The following is a 24,133-nucleotide window of genomic DNA, read 5'->3' on the forward strand; positions in this document are numbered from 1 at the left end:
TTACCCTTCTGATTTCTAACGAACATGCTGTAGGTCGAGCCCCCTCTCGACTGAGAGCTGGGTGTGTTGCTCCCTCAGCTAGGTAACTTACTGCTAGCCATTCCAGCAATTTACCATAGATCGAGTTGATGGCTTCTCGAAAATTTTGTTCTGATGATATACCATTTCCATCTATGGGCTGCTCTTTCAGAGTGCCACGAGAGCCCCTTAGGACGGTATCTTTAAAATTCATGTTATGGTAAGTGTGCACGTGAAGTCATTGTACACTTTCTAAAATCCACACTGTGGTAAGTTCGCACGCTAGTACTTTGCGTTCTTTCTAAAATCATGGTGCGGTGAGTGTTACGCGCAGCAGCTTTGTGCCCTTTCTTGAGTTGGTTAAAGCCCTGGTTCCACCTTGGGCACCACTCCACCTATGTCTCCTCTGGATACCTACTTTAACAGGGTGTTGCTACTAGGGGTCTGTTGAGACAGTTCCTTCAGCAAGAGCAATGCAGAGCAAGCGGTAGCCCCTGTGTGACAGGCAAAGACTTAATATGATGCTAGGCTCTTGGTCGTATCCCCTTAAAGGAATCTATTCCTGATACCAAGCCTTGAGCTCTGCCCAGGAGTCTGGCCCTAACAGGTAAGTTTTTTGGGGCATGTAGCCTAGGCCTTTGGTCGTAGGGGATAATGTCACGGACAGCCGTCTAACGTCCTAGGGGCAACTCCCATTGCTATGGTAGAGTTGATACTTAGTGCTCGCCATAGGTTTCTGGCATGTGACTCCCCTCAGCATATGGGTGGCGTGGGTATACCATTGACCACGCAGTTGGAAGTTCCCTTGAAAGGGAACGTATCAGGTTACTTATGGTAGCCATGGTTCCCTGAATAGGGAACAAGACACTGCGTCCTCTAGGTTTCCTGCCATGCTTCGGACGCAAGCTTCAGACTAAGAAGCGAATTACATGTTCTCCCAGCACCTATTTATACTATAGTCACACCGGTAGTGACATCATGGGCTGTCGCCGGCCAAGATGTTGTTGGTGTTTTTTGAATGCATGCTTCAGACATGGGTCATGACGAGGTGTTCCCCATAGCGACCCTTAGAGGACGCAGTGTCTCATTCCCTATTCAGGGACCATGGTTACATAAGTAACCTGAGACGTTTTCTGATAAGCTGTTCCCGTAACTTGAACTTGAACCAGATTTTAAAATGTTTTTTGTAAAAATATTATTGTCAATATTAGATAAAATAAAGTGTCAGTTAATAAAATTTTTATTATTATTTATTTATTATTATTTTTTTGTATTGATTCTACAGATCCTCTGCACTTACGCCACGGACCACTAGGGGTCCGCGTACCCCCGGTTGAGAAACACTGATCTAAATCACACAAAAAGAAGAAATCAAAGATGCCTAGCAGTACACACATCACATGAATTAGGTTAGCTGCTATTTGCAGTTGTTTAATTTAAAAATAATAGCCTAATAATAATAATTTAATAATTGTTCATTTATGATGCACTTTAGTAGCTTGATACCTGCGATTGTTGATCAGTTTAGGGGAAGTGGGGAAATATTTAAAAAAATGTAAAACGGTAGCCGACTAGTAATTTTCCACTACATATCCATTATCCACTGTAACCCTGTAACCAGAAAACACAAATTACAATGCGTAATTTAAAATGCAGGTAAAAAACCTGTGAAAAATTCCTTCATATTAAAAGAGTATATTGTGGCCTATTTTACAGACTCTTCTTAGAGTGTAGCATACTAACTACTAATACAATGCTTAAAACTAATTGCTCAGAATGTATAGTTGTACTAGTTTACTAGCCAATTAAAAAATTCAATTAAATAAAAACTTTGTTCAAAAATGTGTAAGTGTTCAATAATTCAATGTTGTAATTAAAAACAGTTTAATTTTAATATTACATTATGTATTTATATTATTTAAGGAACACATCTAAATGTTGGGATGTTTCTCAAATTATCTTCTTTTATGTTCGATAGTTTATGTTAGGGCGTTTTACTCTAAATGTTTAAGTGTAATACATTTTATGTTGAATCAAATAAAATAGTTCTTTCTAAAGCTACTATTTGTAATGACTACTTAATACATTTTCATTTAACACAAAAAAAGCTTAAACACAACGACATCACAATGTCATTTAACCCTGAAAATATCCCTGAAAATGGTTGGGATGGTTTGTCGAGTGTGTATCAGTGCACAGGTCAAGTGTAGTATGCAGTGATGGTTTGGTGAGTGTGGATCAGTGCACACAGGTCAAGTGTAGTATGCAGTGATGGTTTGGTTAGTGTGGATCAGTGCACACAGGTCATGTGTAGTATGCAGTGATGGTTTGGTGAGTGTGGATCAGTGCACACAGGTCAAATGTAGTATGCAGTTATGGTTTGGTGAGTGTGGATCAGTGCACAGGTCAAGTGTAGTATGCAGTTATGGTTTGGTGAGTGGATCAGTGCACAGGTCAAGTGTAGTATGCAGTTATGGTTTGGCGAGTGTGGATCAGTGCACACAGGTCAAGTGTAGTATGCAGTGATGGTTTGGGGAGTGTGGATCAGTGCACCCAGGTCAAGTGTAGTATGCAGTGATGGTTTGGGGAGTGTGGATCAGTGCACCCAGGTCAAGTGTAGTATGCAGTGATGGTTTGGGGAGTGTGGATCAGTGCACCCAGGTCAAGTGTAGTATGCAGTGATGGTTTGGGGAGTGTGGATCAGTGCACCCAGGTCAAGTGTAGTATGCAGTGATGGTTTGGGGAGTGTGGATCAGTGCACCCAGGTCAAGTGTAGTATGCAGTGATGGTTTGGGGAGTGTGGATCAGTGCACCCAGGTCAAGTGTAGTATGCAGTGATGGTTTGGGGAGTGTGGATCAGTGCACCCAGGTCAAGTGTAGTATGCAGTGATGGTTTGGGGAGTGTGGATCAGTGCACCCAGGTCAAGTGTAGTATGCAGTGATGGTTTGGGGAGTGTGGATCAGTGCACCCAGGTCAAGTGTAGTATGCAGTGATGGTTTGGGGAGTGTGGATCAGTGCACCCAGGTCAAGTGTAGTATGCAGTGATGGTTTGGGGAGTGTGGATCAGTGCACCCAGGTCAAGTGTAGTATGCAGTGATGGTTTGGGGAGTGTGGATCAGTGCACCCAGGTCAAGTGTAGTATGCAGTGATGGTTTGGGGAGTGTGGATCAGTGCACCCAGGTCAAGTGTAGTATGCAGTGATGGTTTGGGGAGTGTGGATCAGTGCACCCAGGTCAAGTGTAGTATGCAGTGATGGTTTGGGGAGTGTGGATCAGTGCACCCAGGTCAAGTGTAGTATGCAGTGATGGTTTGGGGAGTGTGGATCAGTGCACCCAGGTCAAGTGTAGTATGCAGTGATGGTTTGGGGAGTGTGGATCAGTGCACCCAGGTCAAGTGTAGTATGCAGTGATGGTTTGGGGAGTGTGGATCAGTGCACCCAGGTCAAGTGTAGTATGCAGTGATGGTTTGGGGAGTGTGGATCAGTGCACCCAGGTCAAGTGTAGTATGCAGTGATGGTTTGGGGAGTGTGGATCAGTGCACCCAGGTCAAGTGTAGTATGCAGTGATGGTTTGGGGAGTGTGGATCAGTGCACCCAGGTCAAGTGTAGTATGCAGTGATGGTTTGGGGAGTGTGGATCAGTGCACCCAGGTCAAGTGTAGTATGCAGTGATGGTTTGGGGAGTGTGGATCAGTGCACCCAGGTCAAGTGTAGTATGCAGTGATGGTTTGGCGAGTGTGGATCAGTGCAGAGATGCTCGTTAATATTCTGTCCAGAGCGCGAGACGCGGCGCCTGCGCGGCTCTTTCACCGTGCTTAAATCCTTAGAGGCGACTCAAGAGAGGCAGCCCAGCTCTCTGTTCGTGCGCGAGCTGAAATGGATGGAGTAGAGAGGAAAAGGACGGAGGCTCAGAGGAGCATGATGAAAGACAGCGATCTTAAACAAGACTCCGGCATCCCTGAGCGCGTGACACTGAAGAAGGAGATCGGGCTTCTGAGCGCGTGCACGATCATCATTGGTAAGGAAAGTTTACACTTGTTTTCTGCTCGACTGTGGGCCAGTCTGCCAACATGTGAACTGATCAAGACTTCAAAACACAAATGCATCGCAGATATTCGCCATCTGGTTAGTCCACATATATTTGGTGATTTTATGCACACTATAACATACATTTTAGACTTTATACTTTTTAATGCATGTTAAATATTTCTTACCTTAGTCAGATTAGCTTTGTTTTTCTCCTGTATTATAGGCTAATAATTAATTATTGTTTAGTATATATTACATATTATTAGTATTATAGCTCTTTAGTATATTTAGGTAATTAATAACTTAAATAGTAGTAACTTTAATAATTTAATTTCCCTGTATTGCGTGTTTGTTTGTTTATTTATTTACCTATTTATTGTCTTTCAGAAAACAAGATACTGAATTATCGTCAATCATCTCAACCACTAAGTGTTAAACATCTTAAATTTGCAGATATGTTTAATCTGATATGTTTACTTTAGGTCTAAACTCACATGCACCGTGTGGGCGCTCTCAGATGTGTTTGTCCTCTTAAAGGAGCCGAATGAAAGCTAAAGATTGTTCCCTGCGGGTCTGATGGCAGCCGGCTCTGTGACAGGCAGCAGTAGATTATTTATGCCTGCTGTTACGTAATCTCGTTGTACGACGCTTGGGTGCTTGAGAGAAGAGCTGCTGGAAGTGGGTTAGTGAGGGGGGCTGATCATTGTCTGGCTGTGAAAACTCTCACAGGTACTACAGCGGGGCCACACGGCTGAATTTGATGTTGCTTGCTGTTGTATATTTGTATTTGGTGTTGGGTTAGTACTTATAATGAAGTGCTGTAGAATTCTAAATAAAAGAGGTGGAAAGATTCAAATCAGTTTTGTTACATCAGCTCAGGGATCACTGGGAGGCAAATGCATGCAGAGCTAGTCTTTACTCCAGTGAATATTTATTTATTTATTTGTTTGTTTGTTTGTTGTTTATCTTGATGTTTGACTACCTGAGACCATACTGGTAATTTGAGATTTTAATTTAAACGTTGAAATAAAGTTATGACCAAATTAAAAATAAATACTTAAGATTCTGCATTATTTTGAGGTCACTAATTAAACTAGTGGAAATGGTCATGTAAACTAATTAGCAGTAAAGGTCAGATTATTATTGTTTTTTTGCAAGTTGCCACAAACACAAAATTCAGCCTGGAATTAGACTATAATAATAATAATAAAAAAAGGGCACAGCACATGGGGTAAGTTGTCACAAAGGGAACCTTGTTCATTGGGACTAATTTGGCAAAGATAAACCCATTGTTATTGTTGCTATTGCTTTTGCTACTGTGTGTATTTATTATGTATATATAAATAAACACACATGCATGTATACATTTTTTTTATATTTACATGTATTTACATGTATATATTTATATTCATATAATTGATATTATAGCCTATATAAATATATTTAATATATAAACAACATATTTTCTTAAATATATACATGTATGTGTGTGTATTTATATATACATAATAAGTACACACACATGTATTGTGTAAACAAGAACTTTATTTTGGATGCGATTAATCGTTTGACAGCACTACTATATATATATATTTATATATTGAGTGTAAGATGAGGAATCCAGTGACCGCAGAAGATATATATTGTCAATTTTAAATGTGACAATCAGTTTTTAAAAAATAGTTTTTAATAAATAAATAACAGTGCATTTTTACTGTGCTCACTAGTTCACCCAAGAGTGTTTACAAGTATATTTCCTGTTACAAAAAAATCCTCCAAAGAGATTTTGTGCATATGTTTATAAAGTGACATTCTGATGATTATGCAAACTTAACCATCATCATTTATTTGGTTAACAAAATATGAAGCTTTATATATAAAATATTCTGAACAGAAAAAAAAACAGTCTTGCTCTATGGATCACTGGGCTCTCTTCTGTTCAGGAAACAACAGTTACATGTCTCTTTCTTTCCTCAGGTAACATTATTGGCTCAGGGATCTTCATCTCTCCTAAGGGTGTTCTGGAGCATTCGGGTTCGGTTGGCTTGGCGCTGGTGGTGTGGGTGTTAGGAGGAGGCATCGCTGCTCTGGGCTCTCTTTGCTACGCTGAACTAGGGGTCACCATCCCCAAATCTGGAGGCGACTATTCCTACGTCACAGAGATCTTTGGCGGTCTCGTGGGGTATGACAGGTCCATGTATGATCTACTAAACAGTGAATGGAACTCAAACGTCCGTCACAGATGCTGAATGTGTTGTGTTGCTCTCTAGGTTTCTGCTGTTGTGGAGTGCAGTACTGATCATGTATCCCACCACACTGGCAGTCATCGCTCTCACTTTCTCGAACTACGTGCTTCAGCCTGTTTTCCCATACTGCGTTCCTCCATACATAGCCACACGCATGCTGTCCACCATCTGCATACGTGAGTGCTTGGCTTCTCTATGTATGTATTCAATGCATAAATGTATTCAGCCTGCTATTTAAACATAGGTTTAGACAGAATTTATATAGCATAGTGCTAAATGTATATATATATTATAAAATGGTTTTAGTGAACCTGAGGATTCAGCAGAATTTAACCTCAAGATTAAAGTAAAATTTGAAGTGTGTTTTCTGCTGAACTAAGTGAAACTGCAAATATAATGACTGTTTTCAAACAGGTTTCCCAAAACCCTGACTTCTGAATGCTTGCGATAAGATAGGAGAAAGTATGTCACGTCATTCTGAACCTGTATGACTTTGGAACACAAAGGATTTTTTGAAGGATACTTCCACTTTTCCAAAATAATGAATGTGAACTGGGGTTGACAAACTTCAAAAATAAATATAAGCAGCAAGTGTGCATAATTATCGTAAATGTATCATAAAAGTAGTCCATAGGTCTAAAAACAATATATTTCAATATATTTTGCACTTTAAGTGAAACTTGTGAAACTAGTGGGCCGGGACCCATCAAACTTTCAAGGGCTCCACAAGATTCCTTAAATATAAAAAAATATATGATTAAATATATTCAAATTAATATTGTGGCAAAATATGTTTTAAATAAGATAAAGCAGCTAAAAATCAAGATAGATAAAAAAAAATGGCATCATATTTTTTTATTTTTCATGGTCTTGGAAAACTTGAATATATGATAATTTTAAGAGTGTGATTTCTAGTTCTGAAAAAGTCATGGAAGTAGTTATGTTAATTATGTTTGTAGTTACGTTAAGCTCGCAAATAGAAATTACTATATATATATATATATACACTGTAAATAGGTTGCTGTAAATTTTACTGGCAGCTGGATGCCAGTAATTTACTGCAAAAATGTTTACAGTATTATTACTGTAATTGCATTTACAGTACAATAATGTATTTACTGTATTTTATTTACAGTATTATTACCGTATTTTGATTTGCAGTATCAGTACTGTAGAGTTAAACAAAATATTACTTACTTACTTACAATATCTGGTTATCAGAAATGACTCAAAGTCATTGGTTATAAAGAATAAGGAACCCTGAAGAACATTTGTTTCTTGAAACTTCTTGAATTACAACAATTATTTATATAATAAAGGTCCAAAGTGTAGAATAATTAAGAATGCTTACTGTTTTTGAACAAAGTCTCTTCTGCTCACTAGGGCTGCATTTATTTGATCAAAAATACAGTGAACACAGTGATATTGCGTTTACTGGACTTTAGTGTCACATGATCCTTTAGAAATCATTCAAATATATATTTACGGGGTTATGTTGTATGAAACATGTTTTGTTTAATGCTTGTCTTTTTTATTGTGAAAGTACGTCAGTACATAGATGTTTTTCCCTGAGAATGTCCCGGTTACAGTTACGGCTCTGGAACCGTGCCAGCAGCACTTGACGGCTCAGTGATGGAGTGGCGTGGCTCTATAGCATGTGATTGCTGCATTAGCTCTCATTATTCAAGCCCGTTATGTGGAGTCATTCACACAAACCAAAACAACAGCAGCAAGAGAGCGCCAGGAAAACGCAAGGCCTTCCATCTCCTCACAGACCTGCTCTTTGCTCCCGTGTTTTGTTCTCATTCAAATCTATTTGTTTCAATTGGGCTTAAACTTCTCTCTTTGACACTGATGGATGAGCCCATAGAATTACAAATCCACTCCCCTTTTTAGCAGTCCCACATTTCTGTCAAGAACCCCATACAAACTAATCCTAAAACAGTATTTCCTGATGCCAACAAGTCATATATTTTCAACTTTGAAACAGTTATAAAAACATTGTATTTAAAGTCACACGTTAAAGAGATTCAATCAAGACCTCATACGATCTTTAATGTTTGTGTGTATGGATGTTTGCAGTGTTTTTGACATGGGTGAACTGCTATAGTGTGCGTTTGGCCACACGGATCCAGGACGCTTTTACCGTGGGGAAGCTGCTGGCTCTGGGGCTCATCATTACTGTCGGTTTAGTGCAGATCTTTGGAGGTAAAAGGAAGAAAAAACACCCTGTTCCCTATTATGAAACTCAGTTTTATTCGGAGGAGCAAACTGAGAAAAAATATGCACTTTTAGCATATTTATAGCAGACGGTTGCTGCAACCAATGAGATCTTTCAACGCTATCTCAACCAATTTGTACGTATTTTATGAGGTGGCTAATTTTTACTTTTGTACGTTTTCTGTGAGGGGTAGGTTTAGGGGTGGTTGTTTGTACGAATTCCTACGAATTTGTCACCTCGTAAAATACGTACGATATTTCACAAAACGTACAAATTTGTAAGAGCGAGGTCGTACGAATTCGTACAAATTAGCCACCTCCTAAAATACGTATTAATTGCCTTGAGATCGGGTTGCAACAGCAGACTAACATAAAATGCATGTGAATATTAGTTGTCACTATATAACTCCTAACAACGAATAAACATTCCTCAAAAGCCTGGTGTGTCATATCTGATACTCTAATTATTAATGGATAGTCAAGTAAACCTGAGTTGTGTCAGTCCAGTACATGCTAATCTTGAAATATTGTTAATTATCCAATTAACAAAGCCGTATCTGTCTCCTCAGGTAACTATGAGAGCCTGACTCCACAGGTGGCGTTCATGTTTAATAAAGCTCCCTCCATAGGGCAGATTGCTCTTGCTTTTCTACATGCCTCCTTTGCCTTCAGCGGCTGGAACTTCCTCAACTACGTTACGGAGGAAGTGGTGGATGCGAGGAGGTTAGTCTGATACCACTTTTGCAACTCGGCTGGACTGACAAATTCTGCTGGAACAATTTTACTGGCTCATGCTGAGTGTCATGTGTATTCTGTTTTGCTCTGGTTTGGTTTCGTGTTCTGTGCCTTAGTTAGTTTCCTTGGTTGCTAATTAGTTCACACCTGTTCTTCAGGTTATCATTATCTGTCTATTTAAGCCCTGTGTTTCCTTCCATTCCTTGTTCAGTATTGTAGTTGAGTTGCACGTGATTATGATTCCTGTCTTCTCGTTCTTCTTCGGCGTTAAATAAATAGTTATTTTGGATTATATTGTGTATTTACTGAGGAAACTGCTGCCATTTACTTACAACCTACAATTATTATCTACTGCATAGTTATTGCCCTTTTAACCAGGAACTTTTTTCCGCACATGCTCTGTGGCTGGATATATACATTTACATATTATATATATTTTTTTCCCCAGGAATCTGCCACGAGCCATATACATCTCCATTCCTCTGGTCACATGTGTGTACACGCTCACAAACATTGCGTATTTCTCCTCCATGTCTCCTGAGGAACTGCTGTCTTCCAACGCAGTGGCTGTTGTAAGTACAAGCCTTTGACTCTTTGTGTCTTAAAACATTTTGTTCATTAAAGGCACCAAGACTTATAAGCAGGGATAATGTGTATCTATTGATTCGGGTATCTGAATTGTAGTAGTGGAGTGATATTGTACAGGCTTAGTAAAGTATGATTGTAGTAGTGTGCTGCATCCTTCACAAACAATGCATAAGATTGGCAATTGTACTGTGTAAATTGTGATCAACACTGATTTTGTGGGTGCATTTGTGCCTGTCTTGGAGACTTTCTTTAGTAAATACAGTGCAAAAACAACACAAATGGCAATAAACTGTGCTTATCAATGGGCAAGACATTATCCCCTGAATGTTCAGTTCTGTTTCATTTGCCTTAGACTTTCGGTGAAAAGCTTCTCGGGGTGTTTTCCACCCTCATGCCGATCTCTGTGGCACTCTCCACTTTTGGGGGTATCAATGGTTACCTCTTCACCTCCTCCAGGTGAGAGTATTTCTATTTCATTTTACTGTTAGCTTACCTCATGAGGAAATGGGTCACTTTTTAACAAGTGAGGCTCCTTGTGATAATATCTTGTGACAAAATGTGCACAAATCGAATACTTCTTTGAACGTTCACACTAAAAGAAGGAAACAAACAAACAGTAACTTCAGTCATTTTAAAAGTGTCTCTAGATCTGTCAGTTATATTATTCCTAAAGTCAAGATTGAGATTTAGGTTTCCCTACTCTATTGGCATTTTGTCAACTTTATTTATATAGGGTTTTTTACAATACAGATAGTTTCAAAACACAGCTTCACAGGAAAATAAGAGAATCAGTGGTGCAAAATACTTCAAATTTGAGACAAATCCTAGATCTGTTGTAGAGCAGCCCTAATAAGACAATAGTGTCATTATTCAGCTCCAATCAGTAGATTCAGTTCAATAACTGTGTAAAGTTCATCAATTATGAAACAAGTTCAGTTCAGCTAAGCAGAAGAAAATAGTGTCGTATTCAGCTTGAATCAATTTGACATTGATTCAATTCAGTTCAATAAAATAAAATAAAATTGTATTTATAAAGCATATTAAAAATCAACCTTGGTTGGCCAAAGTGCTGTACATGACTGTAAAAAAACAAGAAATAAAAACAGGAAACACAAATAAATTGACAAAAGATTAAATGCACAAGAGAAAAGATGAGTTTTAATCATGGATTTAAATTCAGATGTAGAAGCAGTTCTAACATGTAATCGTAGGTTGTTCCACAGCTTAGGGCCAGCCACTGTGAAAACTTGATCCCCCCTGTGTTGTAGGGGCTTTACAGCCAATGTAAAGAGTGTAGAATTGGATTGATATGATCACGTCTACGGCTGCCCGTGAATAAACAGGCAGAGCTGCATTTTGGACTATTTGGAGACAAGAAACTGAGGAGAGAGATAACCCGACATATAATGAATTAACAGTAGTCGAGTCATGTGGAAATAAAAGAGTGAATAACTGTTTGATTTGTTTGTCTAGGTTAAGACTGCTGTCAAGATAAAATCCTAAATTTTTAATGTTGGATTTGAGGAATGGTGAAAGGATACCTCGACTGATAAATGTTCCATTAGAGAGCTCTTTTGGACCAAATTGGATAATTTGGGTTTTATCGTCATTCAATAACATGAACTTGTTAGTGAGTCACAGATTGAGTTCATGAAGACATGCTTCTAGTCTCTTGTGTTGTATAGGTATGTAGAGTTGGGTGCCATCTGCACAGCAGTGGTAAGACACACTGTAGCAATGTTCGTAGTCACGGGAAGGAGGAGGCGGGAACCGGCAAACATTTAAAGAAAGTATTATTACTGTAATTGCATTTACAGTACAATAAAGCGGCAGCCCCTCGCGGACGACTGCCGCACACAAAACACAAAATAAAGTCCAGGCCTGGTCCTCTCTCGTCCGACACTGTCGTCACTCCTCCCTTTTATCCTTCCGGAGCTCCGCCGTGAGACTTGAGACCGGTGAGTGATGCAGGTGTTGCTCATTATCAATTACTCCACCGGCCTCGCTCCGTTCCCACGGCTCTCAGCCCTGCCCCCACTCGTCACATACCCCCATCGCCCCTCGCAGGCAGGGGGGTACTCCCGAGACTGGGCTCTACTCCCCCCCTCCCCCCTCCGGGGGAGCCGATCACGGCGGTCGCGGCATACCTGGGGGTAAGGACAGACAGACAAGGCGAGAGAAAAGGAGACGGAAGGATGAGGAGAGACAGATCCAAGAGAGGGGAAAGAGGGAAAAAAAAAAAAAAATTATCGGTCCGGTTCCCGGTCCTCAACCGGCTGAGAGGCCCTCACCCCCGGGGCCATGCGATGGGCGGATGGTAGCAGGCTCCGGCCTCCTGGCGAACGGGGCCGACTCCTCCGCTCCCTCTCGGATGGCAGTCACACCTCCTCGACCCAGGAGCGCGGCAGCGAGCTCTCCGTCCCACCTCGTCTTCCATCGTTCCAGCACCACTGCCTCGGGCAGCCCGGCGGTCTCTCCGCTTGTTTCTGCTGCCCGATCTCCTCAGCACCGCGATCCCCCTCAGCAGCGAGGGCTCTCTGACAGCGTGTCCCTCCTTCCTCCCGGGTTTCGGCACCAATGTAACAACGTTCGTAGTCACAGGAAGAAGGAGGAACGTTTTTTTCACAGGAACAAAAAAGGATTTGTGTTCATCGCTGAATTCAAGTGCTTCACACTGGATCTCACAGCGCTGCTTATATGCTTACGTGACCAAGTAAACACATCTGCTCTTGTGAGCTCTGGCAGCAGTTTAAACTTTGATCCGAGCGGATAAACGATCCATGTGGCGTGATTCAAATGAGTTTCATTCCGCTTTTGGCACATAAACATTATATCGAACATTTATCGAACTCTTCATATATCGTTTTATCGAGGACAATTATATCGCGATAATTATCATTATCGAATTATCACCCAGTCCTAATTTATGGTAAACTAAACTAAATTTAATGTAATTTCTACTGAAACCTGTACTTCACATATTTAAATATATTTGTAAATACATTTGTAATGATGAAATTGCAATTTAATACATCTGAAATATACATTTACTTTAAATGTACTATTAAACAACACACTATAGTTCAAATTATAATTTTTACATGCGCTTTAATATTTTAGTCAATATACTGTAAGTGTATTTATTTAAAGCATGACAACAGATTATTAAAAATATTAAAGTGGAATTTTTATTTTGACATTATTACAAAGTGATCTTTTTAAAAGTTTACTAAAAGGGTTCATATGATGTGATTTCAAGTTTTCCTTTCTCTTTGGAGTGTTACAAGCTGTTCGTGAATAGATAAGATCCCTAAAGTTGCAAAGGCTAAAGTCTCAAACCCAAAGAGATATTCTTTATAAAAGTTAAGACTCGTCCACACCCTCCTAAAACGGCTCGTTTAAACACACCTCCCCACATGTCTACGTCACTATGTGGGAAGATTTGCATAACTCAGCCCAAATGTTCATGAAAAGAAAGAAGGCGTAACTTTGATTCTCGCTGTAGTATTGTTGCCGCTGGAACCTGTTTCCTGATCCTGGTAGAGTAGACTACAATGCCGACTGTTCTGACTCCGACTGTTAGTCTATGACGTCACTTTGTAGGCAAAAGCCCGGAAGCGAGTTAGCCTTTTAGCACGTCTGATTCCATGAGATGGTCCTCACTGCAGAACACAAGATCCAGGGGGCGTGGTTGGATCCAGATCCAACTCCTCCCACCTTTCATATACCTACCCGTCTCCACCCCCTGATCCCTAAACCCACCCATCTCCACCCCTAAACCTACCAATCTCCACCCCCTAGATGTGGATCCAACCACGCCCCCTGGATCTTGTGTTCTGCAGTGAGGGGCTACTGGGTTCCATCGTCCCAGAGTCAATGGGTTTTTTGAATGGGAGTTTGATTAAATCCCCTAAAATAAGCTCAGTGGTTCACACAAGCTCAAAATACTTTCACGTTTTATTCTACGACATAAAACACACCAGTTACACCCCACTCGTGATTTCTTTTTTAGCTGTTATGTTTCTTAAAAAAGACGGTTGCTAACAAGTTGTTAAATGGGACTACGGGCAGTAGCCCTTCACTGCAGAACACAAGATCCAGGGGGCGTGGTTGGATCCACATCTAGGGGGTGGAGGTTGGTAGGTTTAGGGGTGGAGATGGGTGGGTTTAGGGATCAGGGGGTGGAGACGGGTAGGTGTAGGTATATGTAAGGTGGGAGGAGTTGGATGTGGATCCAACCCCGCCCCCTGGATGTCTTGTTCTGCAGTGAGGACCATCTCACTAGGGGCGCTGTCGGAGATATTAAACGTCATCATGCCGAACAGTTGATTTATAGTATTTTTCAATTGTAGTATAATTAGTACAATTAATTGTAGAATAGTCAATTAATAGTTTCCCGCATTGTATATTGTTGTTCGGCAATACTTTTCGCTTTGCCCCGAAATGCAACACAAGTCTTCGGATGGAAGATGCTTCATTTTATCGCTTGTTTCCTGCTGATGCGGAGACTCTGGGTTTGTACCATAAGGTAAACTCATATTACGATTATTCCATGTAAACACCACATTTACCGGCTTAGTCGCGGTGAAAGTGAAACTTTAATTATGCATAGCGCTTAAAGTCACGTTAAAATTAAATGTTTACGGCCACAAGCAGCTGTTAGAAAGCAGAAAGATTGAGGACTTTCTAGAAGCAAGGATAAAATAAAATTTTGTGTAACCACCCTAACAAAACGATAGCTGAAATGTGGTACTTTATTCACTTAAATAAGTTTAATCTTACCATATCCAAAAACTCGCTCACTCTGCTGTTATTTAATAGATAAATGCACTACAATTGTATTGAATAATATGTGGAGGCATGTTTTTTAATTAAAATATTCATATTAATCAAGGATTCATTGACATTTAATGCACTTTATTTCAAAATGTCATATGTGCTTTAGTTATGATTATTTTATTTATTCACTACTTATTTATTATTAAAGGGGTCATATAATGTTATTTCAAGTTTTCCTTTCTCTTTGGAGTGTTACAAGCTGTTCGTGAATAGATAAGATCCCTGAAGTTGCAAAGACTAAAGTCTCAAATCCAGAGAGATATTCTTTATGAAAGTTAAGACTCGTCCACACCCTCCTAAAACGACTCGTTTAAACACATGTCTACATCACTATGTGGGAAGATTTGCATAACGCCGCCCAAATGTTCACGCAAAGAAAGAAGGCGTAACTTTGATTCTCGCTGTAGTATTGTTGCCACTGCCGCCATGTCCTGAAGACGCTGTGTGTTTCGTTGTGAAAGCGAAACTACTTTGTTTGGCCTTCCAAAAGAGGACACGACTAGAAATCAGTGGTTAAGTTGTATTTACAACACTGTTCCAGAACACTTCAACCCAAATATTCAGATGTGTGCAGCACATTTTATGTAGCCTACAATGCTGCTCTCAAAGGCTGTTTCTATAGAGTGGGACAGTTCCAACTTTGCAAGGACAGTCTGGCGCTTCTGACTCACAGCCTGTAAGTACATTTTTTATATTTAAAGATTCAAACGCGAGTTTTGAGCAGTGTATATGCTTGTTGTTTGTTGTTTCTCCGATCACAAATCACCTCAGTCGTGGTATTGAAGGTGGGAGAGAGCGCTGTACATTCACTCCCCCCACCTACAATCCCTGCCGGTACAAGACTCGAACCCGCAACCTTTGGGTTACAAGTCCGACTCTCTAACCATTAGGCCACGACTTACCTAGTTACCACGACTTACTTAGTAAGTCCCATGCATGGGTACTTCTCTGATATACTGAATTTCTTCAGAAATTCCAATGACCAGTTAAACCAAGAGAATTTGCTATTGTTTTTGATGCAATTCCAAAGAGTGTGATGTTACTTTTAAAAAACTGTATCTCAGAAGAAGTCAGCATGGTTAATCATTGTGGTAACATTCTCATTGAAAATGTCGATGTTTTAAAACAACAGTGTAGCAATAAGATTATAAGGAATGCTCTTTGTTCTGTGTCCCTACCTGCAGCAAGATGTTTTTGGTCTTTTTTATTTGGTAATATCTCTTGGGTTAAAGCATGGAAACTGCCAAATAAGTTTTGTATCAATAACAAAATTAAGGAAGTGTCTTACAAAATACTTCATAGAATTTATCCTGCTAAGCATGTTTTGGAAAGATTTAAGCTTAATATTTCGTGTGAATTTTGTGGTATTCATTGTATTTACTCGAGATTATTTTGGAAGGATTTGGAATTCTATATTAACAGAAAAATGGAGTGTATGATAGAAATGTGTATATTCTATGTACTTTTTTATACAGAAAGCGAAAATTTGAATTGTAAAGAACAACATATTATTTGTTTATTTTGTTAGGAAAATTCCATATACATAAGAAGACGTGGGCTCAATGTAAACCAAATTTTGCACATTTTATACATGACTTTAAATTATATGTAAATCTCTTAGTACAAACAAAAAACAAAAAAGCATTGAAAACACGTAATGCTCTGAAAGCATTGAACTTTATGTAATTTTCTTCCTTTTTTTCTTTTCTTTTCTTTTTTTTTCTCTGGCAGCTAATAATGTTAATTTGATATTGTGAATATGTAATACCAAGGGTGTAACTTTGGTTTGAGAAGTGGGGGGGACACAAAATGGGGGAAAATGTTTTCGATTTGAATCCCATTTCCTGCATGTACATACATTTAGTTACTATGGTGATACAAAATCCAGAAAATAATTAAGTTGATTAATGATCAGTTCAGGCAAAAAGAATAGTAGGCTACTAAACTATGTATAAGAAAAAGATGTCTTACTTTCTTTATTGTTTAATAGGGGCCGATCGCCAAGACTTGAGAGAATCATTTTATAAAGTCGAAACTGTTCAATGTTAATCTTTTGAATAATGTTTAAATAATGTGAGACTCAATTTCCACTGTTAAACAAACTTTTATTTCAAACTAACCGCTGTACCTGAAAATATAGAATAAATCACTTGTTGCACAGGACAGAATGTTCTACATCAGTGGTTCCCAGACTTTAGAGTGGAGTCCCCCCTGTACCCCCTCTCTTCCACTTAGACTGCACCTTTTCCATTAAAGGACCATATTTGCCCCCTAATTTGACTTTCCAATGCGTTTTTTTATCTTTATAAATAGAATATTAATGTTTAAAAAAAAGGTTCAATAGATTAATATGCAATGATGATAAAAAAGTGAAAAGTGATTATTTTAAATATTAAAACCGCCAGTAGGTCTGTCTACTGTCTGTCTTAATGTGAGAGTCATCGAGTCATTTGTTCATTCAATAACTAAGCAAGTGGCTGTATTTATAAATGAATCATTAGGCTTGTTTGAGATGCGCCTCGCCTTGCCCGAAATGTTGGTGAGAGTAGGCAGCTGCAGTGAGTGGAGGAGTGAAATAAGCGCAGGCAAGAAGGACAGTTCTGACCTCTCGAAGTGAACAGATACCTACGAGATTACTTATTTCGTTACTGTCCTCTGGCACTGATTAATTACATTAATGTTGTTCATCTTTTTCTATTTTTCCTTTACATTTGAATGTTTCTCGTTGTATTGTTCTGATGTATGGCATAATAATAATAATTATAAAAAAAAGGATACCTACGAGATCAAAGGCAGACATCGCGTAATTCACACTCACGTGCTGTGCTGCTGATTAACATGATATGATTTCAGTTCTGTTGCCTTTATATAAATATAAATGATGAACAAGACACTCAAAGTGCTTGCTATTTAATTCCATACGAAAGGTGTATTTATCATCCATTTACTTTAATACAAACATGTATTTTAGATTTTCATAGAAATATGATAACAATCACATTATCTCACACAGAGATCGCACTGTCATAGTGTTTGGGAACATTCATGCATAATTTAAATACATAATCACATGAAATCAGATAGAAAATAAAATATTTTAGAAGAGAACCGCAGCATCACAAGTGTCTGAACCAATGAGCATTAAGCTGTGACGTCAGTCAGTTGTTTCCCATCATGCTTTTGATCAGCGCAGTCGGTAGAGAGCGACTGCGCTCGACTGCACAATCCGACACAGCCGCCTCGCCGTCGCCAGAGTTTTTTGGCACACATCAGCATGACATCAGAGCAAGTCGGACATAACTCGGGACACTTGTCTAACCGGCATGCATCTCGCGGTGATCGGTTCAGCGCAGATTTTGCTCATCTCAAACAAGCCTCTTGTTTGGTTGCTCATTGTCCTTGTAAAAAGGATTTGTGATGCCATATAACACCATGTGTTTTTGTATTTCGAGGATGAACTGCTCCTGGTCCATTTCTGGAACTTCTGCCAAAGATATGTGACCGTGAAATATGATCGGGAGTCTGCACAGGGTGTTTATTTTGAAATTGACATGATTTTTGACTATTATTTTGTATTTGCTGTGCGGTTTGGACGTGGCGTCCGTCAAACATAGACTAGGTGCCTATCTTTAGCGAAGCTGCGCGGAGAGCCGCTTCTGGGACGCTTTTGAAGCATGCAGCGTTCCCTTTCGATTCTACACTCGTACTGCATCTTGTCTTAAGAAGCTATGGGAACATAGTGCACATGATTATGCCATGCTAATGTAGTGGAACGACTAAAAGTATCAAACTTCTATAAGCAATCAATGCCCATAGAGAAGTTAACAACAACCCAAGGCTAAGATGGGCTGAGCATCCTGAGGTCACAACTGGTCTGGTTAATCATTCCAGTGTACTCCTGTAACTTCGACACCAAGGGGTTGAGAGCTAACAGGTGAACTAATGCCAGAGAGCTTGCGCGTGATACAGTCAAGGGCTCTCTGCCAGATTTGTTTACGCAGGACCCTGGCTTGCAAGGCCGGGACTTCCAGGTTATAAAACCTTGCGAATGTGGACAGCGAGGCCCAGCCGGCCGCCTCACAAATATCCGCGATGGACACACCACTGGACCATACCCAAGACGAGGCGATGCCTCTAGTTAAGTGGGCTCATACTCCAATGGGGCATTGAAGGCCCAAAGAAGAGTACGCTAGCGAGATGGAGTCTACTATCCGTCTAGAGAGTCTTTGCTTCGTGACCGGAAGCCCTTTGGTGCAGTTACCGAAGCTGACAAAGAGTTGTTCCGACCGCTATAAGGGGTGGAACGCTCAATGTAGATTCTCAGAGCTCTGACGGGGCAGAACAGAGATTACTCTCTGTCCTCTTCAGAGGGAGGCTGCGTGGAGAGCATAATGACCTGTGCTCTGAATGCAGTGGAGAGCACCTTAGGTACATAACCGTGCCTTGGTTTCAGGATGACTTTAGAGTCGTTAGGCCCGAATTCCAGGAGGGCAGGGCTAATGGAGAGCGCCTGCAGCTTCCCTATTCGTTTTACTGATGCCAGTGCCAGAAGCAGAGCAGTCTTCAGCGATAGCGACCGAATGTTGGCAGACTGTAGCGGCTCGAAAGCCGGGCTCTTCAGGGCTCTCAGCACATTGGGCAGATTCCATGAAGGGACGGTAGGGGGACGAGGCAGATTCAGCCTCCTCCTCCTCCTTAAGAAGCGCATAACCGCGCTGTTTCTGCCCACCGATTTGCCCGGAATAGGAGCATGAGAGGCCACTATAGCCGCCACATAGACTTTGAGCGTGGATGGGCGTCCCTTATCCAGCAGCTCTTGCAGAAATGACAATACCTCTGTCAAATCGGAAGTATGAGGGTCTTTGCCGCAGTTTGGACACCAAGCGGAGAAAAAAGACCACTTAAAGGCGTTGAGGAGTCTCATTGATGGGGCTCTAGCCTCTGAAATTGTGTTTAAGACTCGCTCTGGGAGGCTCGAAGGCTCCCATCGAGCGGCCAGAGGTGCAGGGCTCATAGGTCGGGCTGAGGATGCTATATTGTCCCGTTCGCTTGAGAGAGGAGATACCGTCTCAGTGGAACGGGCCAAGGGGCCGCTACCAACAGCTGAGTAAGCTCTGATAGCCACAGCTGGTTCATCCAAAGGGGCCCACCAGGAGAACCTTGTATCTTTGTTCCCTTACTCACCTGATTACCTGTGGGATCAGGGCGATCGGGAAAAGCATAAAGAAGGAGGTTGGGCCAATCGTGGGCCAACGCGTCCTTGGACTTTGAGAAATAAACTGGGCAGTGAGAGTTGTCTTCTGAGGTGAAGAGGTCTACCTCAGCCTCGCCGAAGATCTCCCAGATCCTCTGAACCGTCTGCGGATAGAGCGTCCACTCCCCTGAGGCTCCTTGGTTCAATTTTCCCAGTATATGCGCTGCTCTCAGCGAGCGCGGGTTGGGTTGAGCCCATTCAAAGAAGTGCTCTACCAGAGTGAAGAGACGCTTCGAGGAGAGGCCTCCCTGGCGATTTATGTTGGACACCACAGATATGTTGTCTGATCGGATTAGCACATGGTGCCCCTTCAGGACTGGCAGGAAGAACTGACCGGCTTGATACACTGCTAGCATTTCCAGGTAGTTGATGTGGAAGCCTTTTTCCGCTTTCGACCACTGGTCGAAAGTCGGTATGCCCTTGCACAGCGCCCCCCAACCTGAGTTGGAGGCATCTGTCGTGACAACTGTCCCTCTGCAAAACCATCCCCATGGCCACGCCCTGTTCCATCCAGCGGGAGTTCTTCCAGGGGCCCAGGGCTGTTTCACAGGCCTGACTCACCCTGATCTTCAGCTCAACTCACGTATGGGATGGAACCTGTGGTTTCAACCAGCGCTGAAGGGGGCGCATATGAAGCAGACCCAACTGTAGCACTGGCGATGCCGCCACCATGAGGCCCAGCATCCTCTGAAACGCTTTGAGAGGGCGAGTGGTACCAATTTCGGAGGAGGTCGCCAGCCCTCCATATGGCCAGAGCCCGTTCCAGCGTGACTACAGCTCTCATTTGGGCTGAGTCGAAAATTGTTCCCATGAACGATATTCGCTGGCTGGGGAACAATGTGCTCTTGTCTAAATTTACCCTGAGTCCCAGGCACTCCAGATGGCTGAGGAGGAGGGTCCTCTGTGATATTAATTCTGCCTCCGACTGGGCCAGAACGAGCCAGCCGTCAAGGTAGTTGAGAATGCGGATTCCTTTCTGTCTCATGATCGGGAGTCTGCACAGGGTGTTTATTTTGAAATTGACATGATTTTTGACTATTATTTTGTATTTGCTGTGCGGTTTGGACGTGGCGTCCGTCAAACATAGACTAGGTGCCTATCTTTAGCGAAGCTGCGCGGAGAGCCGCTTCTGGGACGCTTTTGAAGCATGCAGCGTTCCCTTTCGATTCTACACTCGTACTGCATCTTGTCTTAAGAAGCTATGGGAACATAGTGCACATGATTATGCCATGCTAATGTAGTGGAACGACTAAAAGTATCAAACTTCTATAAGCAATCAATGCCCATAGAGAAGTTAACAACAACCCAAGGCTAAGATGGGCTGAGCATCCTGAGGTCACAACTGGTCTGGTTAATCATTCCAGTGTACTCCTGTAACTTCGACACCAAGGGGTTGAGAGCTAACAGGTGAACTAATGCCAGAGAGCTTGCGCGTGATACAGTCAAGGGCTCTCTGCCAGATTTGTTTACGCAGGACCCTGGCTTGCAAGGCCGGGACTTCCAGGTTATAAAACCTTGCGAATGTGGACAGCGAGGCCCAGCCGGCCGCCTCACAAATATCCGCGATGGACACACCACTGGACCATACCCAAGACGAGGCGATGCCTCTAGTTAAGTGGGCTCATACTCCAATGGGGCATTGAAGGCCCAAAGAAGAGTACGCTAGCGAGATGGAGTCTACTATCCGTCTAGAGAGTCTTTGCTTCGTGACCGGAAGCCCTTTGGTGCAGTTACCGAAGCTGACAAAGAGTTGTTCCGACCGCTATAAGGGGCGGAACGCTCAATGTAGATTCTCAGAGCTCTGACGGGGCAGAACAGAGATTACTCTCTGTCCTCTTCAGAGGGAGGCTGCGTGGAGAGCATAATGACCTGTGCTCTGAATGCAGTGGAGAGCACCTTAGGTACATAACCGTGCCTTGGTTTCAGGATGACTTTAGAGTCGTTAGGCCCGAATTCCAGGAGGGCAGGGCTAATGGAGAGCGCCTGCAGCTTCCCTATTCGTTTTACTGATGCCAGTGCCAGAAGCAGAGCAGTCTTCAGCGATAGCGACCGAATGTTGGCAGACTGTAGCGGCTCGAAAGCCGGGCTCTTCAGGGCTCTCAGCACATTGGGCAGATTCCATGAAGGGACGGTAGGGGGACGAGGCAGATTCAGCCTCCTCCTCCTCCTTAAGAAGCGCATAACCGCGCTGTTTCTGCCCACCGATTTGCCCGGAATAGGAGCATGAGAGGCCACTATAGCCGCCACATAGACTTTGAGCGTGGATGGGCGTCCCTTATCCAGCAGCTCTTGCAGAAATGACAATACCTCTGTCAAATCGGAAGTATGAGGGTCTTTGCCGCAGTTTGGACACCAAGCGGAGAAAAAAGACCACTTAAAGGCGTTGAGGAGTCTCATTGATGGGGCTCTAGCCTCTGAAATTGTGTTTAAGACTCGCTCTGGGAGGCTCGAAGGCTCCCATCGAGCGGCCAGAGGTGCAGGGCTCATAGGTCGGGCTGAGGATGCTATATTGTCCCGTTCGCTTGAGAGAGGAGATACCGTCTCAGTGGAACGGGCCAAGGGGCCGCTACCAACAGCTGAGTAAGCTCTGATAGCCACAGCTGGTTCATCCAAAGGGGCCCACCAGGAGAACCTTGTATCTTTGTTCCCTTACTCACCTGATTACCTGTGGGATCAGGGCGATCGGGAAAAGCATAAAGAAGGAGGTTGGGCCAATCGTGGGCCAACGCGTCCTTGGACTTTGAGAAATAAACTGGGCAGTGAGAGTTGTCTTCTGAGGTGAAGAGGTCTACCTCAGCCTCGCCGAAGATCTCCCAGATCCTCTGAACCGTCTGCGGATAGAGCGTCCACTCCCCTGAGGCTCCTTGGTTCAATTTTCCCAGTATATGCGCTGCTCTCAGCGAGCGCGGGTTGGGTTGAGCCCATTCAAAGAAGTGCTCTACCAGAGTGAAGAGACGCTTCGAGGAGAGGCCTCCCTGGCGATTTATGTTGGACACCACAGATATGTTGTCTGATCGGATTAGCACATGGTGCCCCTTCAGGACTGGCAGGAAGAACTGACCGGCTTGATACACTGCTAGCATTTCCAGGTAGTTGATGTGGAAGCCTTTTTCCGCTTTCGACCACTGGTCGAAAGTCGGTATGCCCTTGCACAGCGCCCCCCAACCTGAGTTGGAGGCATCTGTCGTGACAACTGTCCCTCTGCAAAACCATCCCCATGGCCACGCCCTGTTCCATCCAGCGGGAGTTCTTCCAGGGGCCCAGGGCTGTTTCACAGGCCTGACTCACCCTGATCTTCAGCTCAACTCACGTATGGGATGGAACCTGTGGTTTCAACCAGCGCTGAAGGGGGCGCATATGAAGCAGACCCAACTGTAGCACTGGCGATGCCGCCACCATGAGGCCCAGCATCCTCTGAAACGCTTTGAGAGGGCGAGTGGTACCAATTTCGGAGGAGGTCGCCAGCCCTCCATATGGCCAGAGCCCGTTCCAGCGTGACTACAGCTCTCATTTGGGCTGAGTCGAAAATTGTTCCCATGAACGATATTCGCTGGCTGGGGAACAATGTGCTCTTGGCTAAATTTACCCTGAGTCCCAGGCACTCCAGATGGCTGAGGAGGAGGGTCCTCTGTGATATTAATTCTGCCTCCGACTGGGCCAGAACGAGCCAGCCGTCAAGGTAGTTGAGAATGCGGATTCCTTTCTGTCTCAGAGGGGAGAGAGCCACGTCCATGCACTTCGTAAAATTGCGGGTAGCCAGAAAGAATGCATCCTTCAGGTCCAGCGAAAAGAACCAGTCTCCTGAGCGAATTTGCGCAAGGATCTGTTTCAGCGTAGCCATCCTGAACGACCTTTTCATGAGGGCGTGATTCAGGTGTCTGAGATCAGGGATGGGCCGGAGGCCACCATCCTTTTTGGGTACGAGGAAGTAGTGACTGTGAAAGCCTGACTCGCTCTGAGCTGGGGGAACTGTTTCTACAGCTCCTATCGCCAGCAAATTCATCACCTCTGAGCGCAGGACGTGTGCGTCTTTACTCTAAACTGAGGTGGGAACCACGCAGCTGAATCGCAGGGTATTTGAGCGATTTGCAGCGAATAACCTCATTTTATTGTCTCCAACACCCAGTTTGGCACTACGGGGATGGCTTGCCAGGCCTCAGCCCGTGTGACAAGGGGTTGGATTCAATTGAGAGGCTGGTCGCCGTA

At 42.7% G+C, this 24,133-nt stretch overlaps 1 protein-coding gene across 1 annotated transcript; it reads left to right on the top strand.

Annotated features, from left to right (window-relative positions):
• The first annotated feature begins 3,874 nt into the window (after positions 1–3,874).
• Positions 3,875–10,294, top strand: LOC107566267 (asc-type amino acid transporter 1-like). Its single transcript, XM_016251658.1, has 7 exons — positions 3,875–4,034; positions 6,023–6,227; positions 6,316–6,467; positions 8,374–8,499; positions 9,081–9,234; positions 9,695–9,818; positions 10,187–10,294. Exons 1-7 carry the CDS (start codon positions 3,893–3,895, stop codon positions 10,292–10,294), a joined length of 1,011 nt encoding a protein of 336 aa, XP_016107144.1. The 5' UTR covers positions 3,875–3,892.
• Positions 10,295–24,133: the final 13,839 nt, after the last annotated feature.

This window comes from Sinocyclocheilus grahami, unplaced genomic scaffold, assembly GCF_001515645.1.
Source record: "Sinocyclocheilus grahami isolate Dianchi unplaced genomic scaffold, SAMN03320097.WGS_v1.1 scaffold1065.1, whole genome shotgun sequence".
Lineage (NCBI taxonomy): Eukaryota > Metazoa > Chordata > Actinopteri > Cypriniformes > Cyprinidae > Sinocyclocheilus > Sinocyclocheilus grahami.